This window comes from Chiloscyllium plagiosum, unplaced genomic scaffold (assembly GCF_037043375.1).
Source record: "Chiloscyllium plagiosum isolate Xiang-an unplaced genomic scaffold, Cpla_swu_hap1 HiC_scaffold_23, whole genome shotgun sequence".
NCBI classification, from domain to species: Eukaryota; Metazoa; Chordata; class Chondrichthyes; order Orectolobiformes; family Hemiscylliidae; genus Chiloscyllium; species Chiloscyllium plagiosum.
Window position 1 is genome coordinate 48,584,227 of NW_028270161.1, and position 16,376 is coordinate 48,600,602.

At 40.7% G+C, this 16,376-nt stretch overlaps 1 protein-coding gene across 4 annotated transcripts in view; it reads left to right on the forward strand.

The window, feature by feature from the left end:
* Positions 1-16,376, forward strand: part of ptpro (protein tyrosine phosphatase receptor type O) — a 171,239-nt gene that overhangs the window by 74,372 nt on the left and 80,491 nt on the right. For 2 of the 4 annotated variants that reach the window (XM_043713538.2, XM_043713539.2), the window contains exons 2-5: positions 328-607; positions 8,182-8,343; positions 13,343-13,495; positions 15,325-15,777. In XM_043713538.2, coding sequence (XP_043569473.1) covers positions 328-607; positions 8,182-8,343; positions 13,343-13,495; positions 15,325-15,777 — 1,048 coding nt within the window. Of the gene's footprint in view, positions 1-327; positions 608-8,181; positions 8,344-13,342; positions 13,496-15,324; positions 15,778-16,376 lie in introns of those variants that run through there. The other 2 variants (XM_087999643.1, XM_043713540.2) reach the window with 2 other exon arrangements.

The window sequence follows — 16,376 nt, forward strand, 5'->3', positions numbered from 1 at the left end:
TCCACATTGAAAGAAACATTCACTGTGATAATCTGCTCTTGACCTGAATTTTCCAGTTCTGACTCTATCTGATAGGCATATAACTAGGCATCATCTGGTAAATATTTTTCTGATCATTTTGTTCTTCTGTGTGCAAGCGTTAAATATGATTGCAGCTGAATAAATATTTTGTTTTACCAGTTCCTAATTATTTCAAAAGTGATAAGCAATGTAGAGGAGCAGTTTTCCCTGATTTATTTAATCTGACCATGTGTACACTTGTGTGGAAAAAAACACCATTTGAAGAGCTCTCTTCTTAAAGCTTACTTTTTTGTTCCCTCTGTCTAGAGTGCTGCTGCGATCTCTGCTACGGTTAGTGATGACAACAAAATCATCGTGTCACTCCAGCCATCTGATGTGACGAATGGATCCTCTCTGTACTATGTGAAGATAACACAGTCTGTTAACCTGACTAATTATAAACTCCAGTTCAAAGACTTCAACAGTACACTCCCTCCTCCTGTGGTCTTCAATGCTTCTTACCATGGGATCTACTATTTAGTGACCCTCCTGACTGGCAACTCAAAATCAACTGTTAAGCCGGTACATTTAGTTGCTGTACTAACAAGTAAGCAACTTTTTGTTTGTTGGTTTATTATGTTCATCAGTAAGTCAATTATAATTTATTGGATGCTGAGCAATGAGTCATGCCTTTGGGAGGTGTTGTTAGTTACCTAGACTAGAAGAGAGAAACATGGTTTCTCAGCATCACCTGGAGGTGCCAAATGTCAATTACTTCTTGTGATGTCTTTGGAACATGGAGTTCCACATACAGCACTTACTTGCTCAGGTTTATAGAATAATTCTAATGTTTTGCATCAGCCTTGATTGATGCTCAAAGACAATTTTCTGCTTGACATCAGAATCGCTGATATCAAATTACATGAAAATCCTGTATATTAATATATCAAAGGAAAAGGTCAACCTGTCATTGCTTAACCGAGTTGGCTTAATTTTGCTAAATATTTCTTAGATTACCTATTTCCTCTTGGTCAAAAATAAGAGAGTCATACAGAAGCTTCATTATGGTGAAATTCTCAGAATACTGTTTACTTCATCCACTTTGGTCAAAGGACTGCAAAAGACAAGAACCTTAGTACAAATTACATATAATTGATGATTTATCTGTCGGTTTCACATAACTACAATATTTAAGACCTGAAACAAAACAGGAACAGGAGAAGGCTGTTCAGCCCCTTGAGCCTGTTCTGTCATTCAACAGCATCATGGTTGATCCAACATTCCTCACATCCACCTCTCCCTGTAACTCTTGATTCCACAACTGATCAACAATCTATCTCAGCCTTAAATATGCACAACGACTCAGCCTTCACAGCTGTTTGTGACAAGGATTTTCAATGCCTCGCAACACTCAGCGAAGAAATTCTTCCTCATCTCATTAAGTTGGCGGGCCTTTATTCTGAGAATGCCTTCTTGTCTTAGACTCTCCCATGAGGTGAAATATCCCTGTAGCACTTAGCCTGTCAAGCTCCTGAAGAACCCATTGTGTTTCAATGAGATCGCCTCTCATACTTCCAAACACCAGTGAGTAGAACCCCAGCAAGTTTAATGTTTGCTCGTAAGACAATCCCTTCATACCAGGGATCATCCTTGTGAAACTTCTCTGGATGATCCCCAATGAAATCATATCTTTCCTGAGATAAGGGAACCAAAACTGCTCACAGTACTACTTGTATTGTTGCAATAAGATCCCTACTCTTTTCTCCAACCCCTTTGAAATAAGGGCTCACATTTCATTAGCCTTTCCGATTACTTGCTGCCCCCGTGTGTGACCTTTCTGCGTTTCTTGTAATTCCAAGTCCCTTTGCAGCAATTTGTTCACATTTATTTTGAAATGGCAGTCCATTGGTAAATTTTGATCTGCTTGGTTTCATTAATAATCAATGAATGCCTTTACTGTTGCAAGTTTTCTTCATATGGCTTTATGTTTGAATGATGTAAGTCACTAGACCCACGCAAAAAAGTTTAACCAGTATTTAATTAAGGTTGCACTTGACTCCCCCAAGCCTATTCATCACCTTTAAGGCACAAGTCAGGAGTGTGATGGAATACTCCCCACGTGCCTGGATGAGTGCAGCTCCAACAAAACTTAAGCTTGACACCATTAAGGACAAAGCAGCTCACATTACTAGCACAACATTCACAAGAATTCACTCCCTCCACCACTGATGCTTATTAGCAACAGTGTGTACTATCTTCAAATTAGACCGCAAAAATCCACCAAAGATCCTTCATCGACAACACCTCTCAAACCCACAAATGCTTCCATGTAAAAGCACCAGAGTACTGGATAAGAGAAGTCTCCATCCAAGCCACTCGCATCTTGCCTTGGATATCTCATTCCATTCCTTCACTGTAACTTAGTAAGAAACCCTGGAACTCTCCAACAGCCTTCAGGAAGGCAGCTCAACTTCTCATGGATAACTAGGGATCAGCAATAAATGGTGGTCCATCTGAATGAATTTTTTTCTTAAATCATAAGATAGGTTGTATTTGTTATTGGGTGACTTTGCAATTCCTAATTCACAAAGGAAAGGTCACACTCAAAAATAGATATGCAATATTATGACTTAATTAAAGTGTTTTTTCACATTCCAGTCAACGTATAAGTAACAAATATATTTGTTGCTATTCCAATTTAATAAATAGAAGAGTTGTAGCATTATGTGGAACACGTTTCAGTTGCAGTAATGAATATTGTTCTTCAGATACTTATTACATCACAATTATTGTTCTGAATTAAAATAAGGTCAAAAAGGCCAATTCAATTGCCATATGATTACACCTACTGCTTTATATTAATATTGTGCCAAGTAATCTCTTAGTTGAAGAGATTACCAGGATGCATTAACTCAGTAGTAGGCACGGTGGCACAGTGGTTAGCACTGTTGCTTCATAGCGCAAAGGACCCGGGTTTGATTCCAGCCTTGGCCAACTATCTGTGTGGAGTTTGCACATTCTCCTTGTGCCTGCATGGGTTTCCTCTGGGTGCTACAGTTTCCTCCCACAGTTCAAAGACGTGCAGGTTAGGTGAATTGGCCATGCTAAATTGCTCACAGTATTCAAAGATGTGTAGGCTATGTACATTAGTCAGGGGTAAATGTAGAGTAATAGGTAAGGGAATGTGTCTGGGTGTGTTATTCTTTGGAGGGTCGGTGTGGACTTGTTGGGCCAAATGGCCTGTTTCCACACTGTAGGGATTCTATAACTAAGTAATAAACAGATTTTAGTTGAATACAAAGAAAATTATCTGTTTGAAGAAAACTAAATAAAACCTTTGTACTCTTTATAAGATTGCTTATATGGGTAATTGCTGCAGAATTTGTTATGAAATGAGCAAAATGAATTGAGAGATAAAACAGAGCAGGAGCCAGATTTCATAAATTAGTTAGTTTACTTATCCTATCCTTAACCAATAATTTTTTTTTAAAAGTCTGACTGTAATGCAGGTGTCAATACTTTTCTTTTGGGCCTCCTCTTGAGATTTTATTTTAACCTGGGCTAAATATTGATTGATGAAGACTCCTGTTTGCTTTTCAGGGGCTTTCTTTCATTCTCATTCGCCTTCATTGGGTGATGCACCACACAGTAACAATACTTTGTGTGCTTGTGTTGAAATCTGGGGGATCTAGAGTCACACAGGAGCAGAATTGAAGAAGTCGTCAGTATCGTCAATAATCATCACTGCACCATAAAACCTAAACCTATCGCACAAAGGAAAAGCATTAATTTCCTGGACACCACAGTGTTTAAATTGACATTAGGTAACAGGAAAAAGTTAGCAATCAATTTTTTTTAATAACCTTACACTTTCTGTGCACAAAAAGCCAACACCCTCAGCATCCTTTCTGTGAACTGGTGAGGTCACAGCTCAGCAGTTGCATGTTTGTCTCTAACATAATATGCCTCAAGTAATTCACAATATGAGAGATGCTTTGAATTCCAATAATACATAAATGTAACATTTAATTAGCGAAACAGTTGAAGATTAAATATGCAATTCAAAAGTATTTGTTACAGTAGCCTCCCCTACTAATCCCATTTACCCACATAGTAACTTCTGAATGCCTGCAGACATTAGTGAGAAACACCATGTTCAGTAGCCAGGAATTCATTACTTTCATTTCCATGGCTTCCATGCATCTGAATGTCCCTTTGTTGATCGATTTTGTAACTGTTGTCTCCGGTTTCCTGCCTCACTCTAGCATCCACCTCCACTCTTGCTTGTCCTAACCCCATTGTCCCTGTTCCTATTTGTTCACTGCATTACTCACCTTCTGCAAGCTGCTACCATCGCAAGTTGCTTCTCCCCAATGGATGATGGATGCACTGTGTGTATACTGTGGTGGGGCAATACTTTTCTCCAATTGTTTTCTCCTGTGATCAAATTTCACTGGCCACTTTAAAGGCTTCGGAATGGGAACTGTCCACTCGACTACATATTTTGAGCCTTACAATAGTGTATTGATCCATTCCCAGTTTGTATCTGACACAGATATCATGTGAGCAAGAACTCCAGTGAGGGCTGCAGAAAACAAGAGAAGGTAATGGCTGTTAAATTAAGAGATCAGTGGCTGTCAATTTTACAAGTGACCTTAACCCATTTATTGTAAGCACGTTAACTCTTGCCCAGTGCATTTCCCACCAGAATGTAATGGATTAGCCATTTTGTACTTCTCTCATATAAAATTTTTCTCGATCCTCTACAGTAAACAAGTTAGTATAACCCAGACTGGTGTAGTCATTCAAACAATATAACACAATTACATGTGTCAAATCTTAATGCTCTCAAACAGATTACTGTATGAGGTTCCAAAACTGGTCATGTTCACACACTGTTCTCTCTTCTGACTTTTATAAATACGCACACCTGCATAATAAACTCAAGCAACAATTTTATCATTGTTCTGTGCTATGTTCTTGTTCCTCTTGTTCCCGCCCACCCATCTTCACTAATCAGGTACTCATGAGAAAGATTCAGAATGAACTTTACTGGAAGGCAGCATTAAATAAGTAATCAGTGTGGGATCCGATTTTCAACTTGTGTTCCTGAATTCGTTTGAGTTTACGTGTTAGCGTGAAAATAAAGTCTATTGGCAGAATTTAATGTTCCTCACTGGGGGTAGACTGGGAGGGAGAGGCGCATAATGCGGTGGGAATGTGAGGAGGTGACCCATCACCATCCCAACTTCTCCAGTTAATTCTAGGCAAGGTTCAGAATGCCCTTCCATCCAGATGCCAAGTAAGCATTTTAAATGGCACCCTCAATACTTCATCCTGCCACCACTCATGTTTAACCAGTAAAAGATATAGGGTACACATCACTCAGCAGACAATAGGCAAACCCTTGGCGATATGTCTGCAGTGTGGTGGAAAAGAATTTCTCATATGGAATCTTGTGTCCAGCTGTAGAGCTAAGGAGGCATCTGGGGGAAGCTCCCTCCTCCACCCACTCTCACCCAGTGCCCAGCACTTTATACGTACCCATCCCTCCCTGGCAGCCCATGATGAGCCAACTCCACTTATCTTTATCGCCAATGGGCTTGTTGAAGAGCTGGGAGCTGCTGGTCTCCAATTTAGTCAGTCACCCTTGAAGGCAGATCATTCCTTGTGGAGCCAGGAACCCTGATGACACTGGTAGGATGCCTAATTGGTACCTTATCCCAACATGGCTCCTAGAAATTGTCATAGTAGGGCACTACCAGTTCTTGACATAGATTCGGAACACAGAGCACAGAGCACAACATTACAGCGCAGTACAAGACCTTCGGCCCTCGATGTTGCACTGACCTATCACTGGTCTGATCTTTTAAATTCTGCCCTACGTTTGATTTTTCACTGCATTACATAATTGGACAAAGAGGAAACACAGTAGGGATAATTTCTACTACTCTGGAGCTGTGCTGCTGGAAGTTCTTAATGGAGACTCCTATACACAACATAAGCTAGAATTTTCCAAGTATGTTATTAAAGAATGGAGCTCCTGGCTGTGTGAGTGAAATCAGAAGTTTGTCTATGTTTGACTAAAATACATATGATGTAGACGCTATTTCAAACTTAGAAGATTGAAATTCTTTTAAAGATGAAGAATAGTTAGATTGATCTTGTCATGCACCTGATTGTCATGCAGTTGCTGCCCTAGCCAACTCCTAGATTTAATCTACTTGTTTGATCCAATGGTGACAGGTCAGGCCATTGCTGTGTCATATTTTACTTGCTTGGAAATGTAATTAAGGTTACATTTGAAAATCGATGTCAACAAGAACTCTCTTAACACACTGTGTCAAAAGAAAATTGGCCATGCTGACCAGTGCCTTTCCAATTTATCTACAGTTGTACAATCAACCTGAAAATAGCTGATCCTAATCAGTATTCAATGTCTTTCTACTATTTCCTTCAGTCCTGCACTTCATTGTCCTTTATGTGATTGTTGAGATTGTGCTGACTTCCGATAAAGAATTCAATATTAAATCCTTAAATTTGCATTGTACGCTATGAAAATGCTCCCATTAACTACAATGAATGATCTTCCTAATCCAATTCATCCATTTTTTTTTTAAGCAATAATGCTGACTTCTCTCACTAAGGCTTTTGTATGTGCCATTGGCTTAGATTTCCCACTGGACGTGGTTTCCTATTCCAGTCAGCCATCATTTAAGCTCAACATCAGCTTAGTCCTACTTGATGCTAAGACATGCATTGATGTCTTAATTGTTGTAAACTTTCCTGTACAGGAAATGGTGATGAACATGTTGATCAATGCAATTATTACCTAGCATGTAAAATGTATCAAATTTCAAGATTTAAACATTTTTTTTTAAAAAACTAGATTTAAATAGCAGATTAGCCACACAAGGTTGCAATATGTTATCTTAGGTTGTGAAGTTGCTGTTTTGTGTCCCCAGTTTTCAATTAAACAGGCTTCAAATCTTGATCATGCAATCAGTCGACATAGAACATTTTCTTCAAAAGACATCAATTACTTTTGAAGGCTGAATTTTCTAGAGATCAGAAAATAAATTTCTTGCTGCCAGAGAGGATAGAATTTATTGATTGTAAAGTTCATCCGTGCCCCTGATGCCAATGGGTTCAATCCCTCCCCCCTCCAGGATTTGACCATGAAATCTCAGCGGACACTGCAGTATCAGAATGAGGGAGTGCTCGATTGGCATTGCCTTTCATGTGAGTCATAAAACTGGCCACATCCTTGAATGGACACAGAAAGTTATTCACAGATAAGCACAGGAATTCTCTACTGTTCTGATAAATATTGATTCCTCAACCAACTGAGAGGAACCAGTTTAACTGTTCACAATCTCATTGCTCTTTGTAAAAGCTTGCTAGTTTGCCTGCAGAACAAGAATGAAAACACCTCAAAAGTAAATAATTGACATTGAAACATTTTGAGACATCCAAAGCAAATGGAAGGTCTTATGGAGTTGCAAACTCAATTTGTTGTTTATCCAAACTCTTAGAGTAGGATAAAAGGCTGGCACATCATCGAGAGCCGAAGGGCCTGTGCGGTGCTGTACTGTTCTGTGCTCTATGTTCGATTCTTTGTGAAAAAGGTGAGTAAGGAGGTACATTTTAGAAGTTGTAGATAAAGCACAGCCCTTTAGTCAGGAGATTATTTTCTTCATTTGAAAGATGTGACTGTCAGTGGCAAGGCCAGCATTTATCTCTATGCATCGTGTACGAGAAATTCAGCACCTTGAAATGACGTTATTCCTATGGTTTAGATACGTCAATAGTGCTGCAAGGGAGGGATTCCAGAATTTTGATCAATGAAGGAAAAGCAATACCTCTCCAAATCAGTATGATGTGGGACTTGCAGAGGAACAATGTTAATAGTCTCATCTGCCTGCAGGCCTGATTGTTTAGGTGGTCGAGGTTTGGAAGTTGGCTTGTATCAGCAAAGTAAGTTCAAAGCAGTTGTTCTACAGACTGCTTGTTTCTTAGTGTAAACCAATTAAATTAGGGTTGCATAACAAAAAAAAAGGTCTTTTAGATTCCAATGGCAACCACATCAAAGCTGAAATATTTAATCCCCATAGGAGCTACATTGTTACTTGTGTTAAAAAATGGTTTTACTGTGACTAACACTTTTTCTTTCTTTGCTAGAACCACTCCCAGTCAACAGTGTGGCTGTATATGACTACAAGCAATCTCCACAAACTGGAGTCCTGTTTGACATTCAATATCCAAAGCAGACAACCAACTTTTTCTCAAGATTAAAATTAAGCTACTTTGAAGGCAGTTATTATCGAACATCACTCCACAAAGGTAAGAAAACATCTCTGATCCAGCAATGCATTAGGGGTGTATAAAATAATTTTCAACATAATTGCTGATTTTGATCCAAAAGTATATTGCTACAGATTGTATTTGAATGTCTAATTGTTGTTGGACCAATAGCATCCAATGCACTTTATGAAATAATAAAGTGGGTCCAATAGATGGCTGAGTTGAAAAATCAGTTGGAAAAGGAGCAATTTGCAGGGAAATGGGTTAAAAGCTAGAATATGAGACTAGCTGAGTAGCTCCTTAAAGAGCAACTACAGGATGATACAAACTCAATGTATACCTGTAACTTTTAAAAAGGCACTTGAATTCCTGGTTATTAACTGAAAACATCATGCAATTACATTTTATGTTTCAAAAGAGAAAACATTTCCCGATAAACGAATAAGTATTAACACTGCATCTCGCAGCAGTCCCACCATGCCACTATCCCACCCTTCTGTTTTGGATTTTATCTGTAAAGTTCATTTCACATGGCAGGGGCTTGAGTAATCATGGACCAAAACCAATGGCTGTCTCAGCTCCCATACATACACTCCATTTCACGTCCTTTCCCTGTCTGCCATTTTAAACTCTCTGCGAGGATTCCACTGCTGATCTTTTCTGCTCATTGTACAAGACAGATCTTTAATTTTTCATAAATTTGGGTTGTCCATTCAAAGTAAGGGCTCCACTTGCATCTTTGTGCATTGCTGCTAGGAGGTGGTTTCTCTTAGTTTCTGCTGCTCCTACCTCTAATTCTAGCAGATGGTTCCCAGACTGACTAACTCACAGATTGGGGAAAAGAATCAAACAAAAGTTAAAACCAAGGAACCTTCATTCCTCATCCCATCTCCATGGCAATGTGATACACGGCGTTTAGTTTCAGATAGAAATGCAAATCGACTATGTTTAACATTAAACTTTTCTCTTGATCTGAAAAGTATATGGATTGTTCAAAACATCCCTTTGTTTAGTGGTTGCCTTTAAAATCCTCTCTGATCTGAGGGAATGAATAGGTTGATGTGAGGGGGAGGGGAGTGAGATTTACACTTGATATTCAAACCTTCCCTTGGGTTATTCCAAACACAGACCACCTCCTGAAGAACTATTCAAAGAGGCTACTATAACCCGAGATGTGAATATTTCTGACCACCATCCTAGCAACAAATCAGACTTTCCCTTTTGATCTGCCCCCCACACCTAATTGATAAATACTTTAGACGTCCATAATTTATCAATCAAAAGATATAATCCTATAACGTTACACTTTTAGGAAGGGGCAATAATCTCTTTCTGTACCCTATAATTCTGTGAAATTGAATTTGTTCAGTGTTCTTGAGGTATTCACTCTCCTTAGGAACTGCCACGCTTTCATTAAGCAAAGTGATCTATTTCCTTTAGCCTTTTCTTAAATTTGACTGGGCAATTTGTAGCTTTTTGAATCAAAGAATAACTCCTGTTTCTAATATAATGAACTGATTACAGGTGCTTTAGAAAATGATCATATTTCCCCATTGGAAGCATTTCCTGCTCTAACTTCCTTGCACACAGCCTCACTGTCTCTTGCCCTATCTACTTTTCTAGCCTCTGTATTCACTTGCTATCCTTCCCCTTTCTCTCCTACCAAAATGCTGTTGAGGCTAGCTTAATTGAACATTTGGATGTTTGTTAGGAAAAGGGAATCAACCAAGGTGAGTAAATAGCGTGCAGATGAACCATAATCTAATTGAAGCGAGGAGCAGGCTTTAGGGGCTGAATGGCTTACTGATGTTCCTATATCTCTCTCCCCTGGTCTCTGTTTACATTGTCTCCCTTTGTCATTCCTCTCCATTCACCACCCCATCTTCCTTATTAAATTACAGCTCTGCGTCGGACTCATGCACATGAGCATTTTCCCAAGGAAAGCTTCTCAAACTAGTCTCAATCCATCCTTCCTGAGAAAAGAAGGAATTCCTGGCTGTGACTAACTTCTCCATTACTTCTTTAATGTGCAGCTTTTAAAAAAAGAACTGGCGACTGCTTTTTGAATTTGGAGCTTCATGAAAGACTATGAAATTTTGCTCCCCGTAACAATTTGCATTAAGATACCTCAATTTCTACCTCCGATTCTGCTCAGTTTGCAACCCCAGGAAGCACTCTGAATCTCTTTACAGTCCATTTCTGGGACTCCAGAATTAGTAACATGAACCCTTCTAAAGAAGGGTCACTTGACCTGAAAGGTTAACTCTGCTTTCTCTCCACGGATGCTGCCAGACCTGTGGGTTTTCCCAACAATTTTGGTTTTTGTTTCTGCAGTTATGTGTTTGCATATTTTTTTTTAACTTCAGAGTCCGGTTGTTCCCTAATTTTGAATATTACTGTGCACTGGTGAGCATTTTCAACTCAAAATTCCAAGAAGGAACCTTTTTGTGAAAGGCACTTTGAGACTACGACCTCAGTGTTAGCCTTCTACTTCTGAATCTTTTTGTCTTAATCTTACAATACAGTTCCCATTGTCTTCAGGAGAATAAATGGGAAGACTGCAAGCATAGTTCAGACACACAACCCTGTGGCTATAATACTTCTTTATAAAAGACATAAACCTCAGAATGAATTACAGTATTATGTGATTGCATTGTATAAAAGGTAAATGATTTAACAGTTAACATATGGACAGTTAATATAAACTGTTAATGCATGCATGGTTAATGTATTCTGTTGAACTAGTTTTGTTCATTTTAGGCCCTTGAATATACATTTTCCAGGTCATCTACCACTTTTTAACCCCTTTTTGTTCTGCGTTTTTGTTTGATTCTCCCAGATGATTATATATTCGTTGGGTGGTGAGGTTAGAAAGTGTCTACTTATGAGGCTTCCAGCATCAAGTGTGTTGGACAGGTTTGAAAGTCCAGTTTATGTTTACCTGCACACCCTCTCGAATGTCCCTTTTGACACAATCAAAACTTGTTTGTTCTATAAATGATTCAGGATTCATTTCAACAGGTGGATGAGATTCAAATTCGTCCATGAGCCAACCCTTTGTAGATGGTTAAAAGTGGAACCCCCTCCATGGAGTCTGGTGTGTTTGATTGATACTAACCATGCAAGTTATAATGTAAATGCACAATTTGATCTGACAGCTGGAGTGAGAGACTTACAAGAAAAATTGTTCATTTGACTATTAGTTTGGGAGCCGCCCCCAATTCACATTGCACAAGTTTAGTTTTGGTGTGAGATCTCATTGGGCTATTTCTAAACCTGTGCCACAAATGCTATTAATGAAGTGTGAGGGGAGGAAATGGCCTAGTGGTATAATCACTGGGCTAGTAATCTGGAAATGGAGTTAATGCTCTGGGGACCTAGGTTCACATCCTGCCATGGCAGATGGTTGAATTTGAATTCAATGTTTGGGGTGACACTGTGGCTCAGTGGTTAGCACAGCTGCCTCACAGCGCCAGGGACCCAGGTTCGATTCCAGCCTCTGATAACTGTCTATGTGGAGTTTGCACGTTTCTCCCCGTGTCCGCATGAGTTTCCTCCCGGTGCTCTGGTTTCCTCCCACAATCCAAAGATGTGCAGGTCAGGTGAATTGGCCATGTTGAATTGCTCATAGTGTTCAGGATGTGTAGGTTAGGTGCATTAGTTAGGGGTAAGTATGGAATAATCGAAGTTAAAAATCACACAACACCAGGTTATAGTCCAACAGGTTTAATTGGAAGCACACTAGCTTTCAGAGCGATGCTCCTTCATCAGGTGATAGTGGAGGGCTCGATCGTAACACAGAATTAAAGCAAAAATATGCAGTGTGATGTAACTGAAATTATACATTGAAAAATTGATTGTCTGTTAAGCCTTTCATCTGTTAGAATACATGGATAGTTCCACTTCTTTCATGTGTAAATCACAAAACCTTTTTTTTAAAGTTGCATTCTCGGGTTAGCTGTTAACAATGGTGATAGCTAGACAATATGTTGAAGGTGTTAGCCCCCTGTGTTCTCTGTCTATGACCTGATGTTTAGATTGATTCTAATCTAAAAAGTGAGATAACAGAGTTTTACATAAATTCATGCAGTTTTTGAGCTCAGAGTTCTACATGAATGTATGCAATTTTTGAGCAAAGTACAATGTAACTCTGCAAGTACAAATTCACCCCACAAAATATATGTGTGCATGGGGGTCTTTGTCTGTCTGTGTGTGTGTGTGTCTGTCTGGGGTGGGGGTTGTGAGTGTGAGAAAGTGTTTGTGTGTGTGTGTGTGTAGTGAGTGCAGAGTGTCTTAAGTCTGTGAGGGGGAACTAGAATAGTCGAGTAGGGGAATGGGTCTGGGTAGGTTACCCTTCGGAGGGTCGGTGTGGACTTGTTGGGCCAAAGTTTCCATACTGTAGAGAAGCTATTCTATATTTTAAAAATACGTGTATGAAGCATAATAAAAGCAAAATACTGCTTGTGCTGGAAATGTGAAGATCCCTGAACAAGTACGAAGAATTTCATCACATGCTAACTTCCTGTTCATGAGAAAATGGATTGCATACAGTTGGTCAGCAACAAGCTGTTTTTCTTTCATGCGCTGGCAGAGTTTGATGGTATTTTGGGAACACACAATCCTTCTCGCTTATTGCAATATAACATGTCCCTGCATGATGGCCATCTTTCAATGGAAGAATATTACGTAGTGTTTTTTTTCCAAATGAGAGTCTGTCAATCACCATTTATCAGAAAATGATGGAAAACAAGTGATTCTTTGCCACAGGGAGGAGAAAGTGAGGACTGCAGATGCTGGAGATCAGAGTCCTGATGAAGGGCTGATGCCCGAAACATCGATTCGCCTACTCCTCGGATGCTGCCTGACCTGCTGTGCTTTTCCAGCACCGCACTCTCGATTCTTTGCCACAGCCACACAAAATTGGTCCCTTTTTAAATTGCCCTTTTTTTTTAATTTAAAGGCTTCTAAAACAGACTTGCTGTGCTGATTGCATGATGTAACTGTTGAGTTGTTTATTGTCTATAATTTTTAAAAACAGATTTTCTGAAGGGCAAGTTAATTTTCAACACCTGGCTACCTGGAACATGCTACAGTAACATTACATTCCAACTGGTGGCAGAGGCTAATGTTAATCGAGTTCCGTTAATGGAGTACAGTGCTGTTGGACATGAGCCAAAACATCATCGAACAGGTAAAACTGCCTTTACAAATGGTAACGCCGTGGTAGTGCCAAAGCTCAGAGGTAGCTATAGGAATACTAGGCAGATAGGCTCTCATCCAGAGAAAACTGAGACTGGAGCGGCATGATGGCTCAGTGGTTCACACTGCTGCCTCACAGTACCAGGGACCTGGGTTTGATTCCACCCTCCAACGACTGTGTGGAGTCTGCACATTCTCCCCATATCTGTGTGGGTTTCCTCTGGGTGCTCCGGTTTCCTTCTACATTCCGGGGATGAGCAGGTTAAATGGATTGGCCATGGTAAATTGCCCAGAGTGTCTAGCAATGTGCAGGCTGGGTGGGTTAGCCATGGGAAATGCAGGGTTACAAGGATGGGATTTGGGGAGGTGGGTGTGGATCTGGGTGGGATACACTTTCACATGGTCGATGATGCCCTCCAGCATATCTCCTCCACTTCCTGCACGTCCGCCCATGAACCCCATCTTTCTCAACGTAATAAGGACAGAACCCTCCTGTCCTCACCTTCCATCCCACCAACCGCCGTATACATTGCATAATCCTCTGCCGCTTCCGCCACGTGCAAACTGACCCCACCACTAGGGATATATTTCCTCTCCACCCGTATCAGTGTTTCAGAGAGACCATTCCCTCCGTGGCTCCCTTGTTAGATCCACGCCTCCCCAGCAGCCCACACTCCACCTGCGGCACCTTCCCTTGCCACTGCAAGAGTGCAAAACCTGCGGCCACACCACTCCCCTCACCTCCATCCAAGGCCTCAAAGGATCCTTCCGCATCCGACAGAAATTTACCTGTACTTCAACACATGTCATCTACTGTATCCGTTGCACCCAATGTGATCTCCTCTACATCGGGAAGACAGGACACTAACTTGCAGAACGTTTCAGAGAACATTTTTGTGACACCAGCACCAACCAACCCACTGCCCTGTGGCTGTACACTTTAACTCTCCTCCCACTCAACCAAGGACATCCAAGGGCTGCCTCCATCGCCAAACCCTAATGACCCAACACCTGGAGGAAGAATGCCTCATCTACCACCTTGGGACCCTGAAACCACACTGGATTAATGTCGATTTCACCAGTTTCCTCATTTCTCCCCCCCGCCCCGCCTTATCCCAGTCCCAAGCCTCCAACTCGGCACCGCCCTCTTGACCTGTCCTTAGTCTTTCCCAACTATCAGCTCCACCCTCCTCTCCGATCTATCACCTTCTCCCCCACCCTCAACCACCTATCACATTCTCAGCTACCTTTCCCCGGCCCCACCCCCCTCCCAAATAATCTCTCAGCTCAATCCTGAGGAATGCCTTATGCCTGAAATGTCGACTCTCCTGCTCTTGGGATGATGCCTGACCTGCTGTGCTTTTCCAGCACCACACTCTCCACAAAATATATTGCGCACATTTTCAGCACAGAGCTTCTGCAGCTAGAACAATATTGAGAGCGCAGGCACCGATTTAGAGTCAGGGAGATTAATTTGCGACTGCAATAGATGTTGTGCTGGCTACAAATCAGGTGCACAGATCTCTCAATTTAAACTTCCGACATGAGCTCTTGTCGCAAGACTGTCTAATCCAGGGGCAGGTAAATTCTGACAATAGTGCAGAATGTCAGAAGTGTGAAAACAATGTGCTTTGTGTGTGCAGAACAACTATGTGTTCGTTTTAGCCGATTATAGTCTTTCTTTTCATATTGGAGTCCTAATTCAATATCTTAGTAACATGTACAAAGCTCTTTTAAAAGCTTAGAATAAACATACGATCAGTCATTCTGACTTGACTTTATATCTCATCAATAAGCAAATCTCTCTTTTACCCTTGACAGTACCCTACCCCCCCAGTAATGTGTCAATGAAGATTGTGTACAAGAGACGCCAGTCTGAGGGCGAAATTCATGCTGGTCATGAACATTATTTTCTCAACACTAATAAAACTGCTGATGAGCGAAGCAATGCAATTGATACTGAGATCAGTGACCCCACAGCAAACCAGTCAACCGAACGGGGTGATAATAAATTCACTAATGACGCTGACAAGAAAACGAAAGCTAATTGGGCGCTGGAGATGCATCCAGACAGTAAAGAGATTTCAGCAAGTGGAAGCGATTATTTAGATATAATGAATGTTACTGAAGAAGATTCTCCAAATGTTATTTATGCGACCACAGCGGCTGTGCGCTCCGTGATCGGTCCGGAGACTGTGTGGCTCGTGCTCCAGTGGTTCCCCCCAAAATCATATACAGCTTACGATGGCTTCAACATTTACATCCAAAGGGAAGGTAAGTTAAGCTATCGATACCACCACTTTTAAAAAATGTTATTGTGTTATCTTATTCATCGTTGTCTCATCATTGTCCATTGTTGTACACTTACCAGTAGAAGACTATGGGCTCAGACTCCACTCAAGGCTGATCCTTCTGTTCAGTGAGTCCTACACTGTTAGAGGAGCCGTGTTTTGGATAAGACATTATACCTGCCTGTGTCTTCCCTCCTCAAGTGGATGTTAAAAAGTCCCCAGGCAGTATTTCAAAGAGAATTCCCACCAGTATTTTGATCCCTAAGGCCTTGACAAATTGAATTGAGCTAGAATCATATGATTTCTTTTCTCAAGATGGATGCAAATGATAAAAAGAAACTTTCCAAACACAAATTAGAGTCATAGAGATGTACAGCATGGAAACAGATCCTTCGGTCCAACTCGTCCATGCCGACCAGATATCCCAACCCAATCTAGTCCCACCTGCCAGCAGCCGTCCCATATCCCTCCAAACCCTTCCTATTCATATACCCATCCAAATGCCTCTTAAATGTTGCATGTTTTTTTTACTGGAAAATTCTTGAGAATACAGAAGCCTTTCTCCAGGATACTGTAATGAAA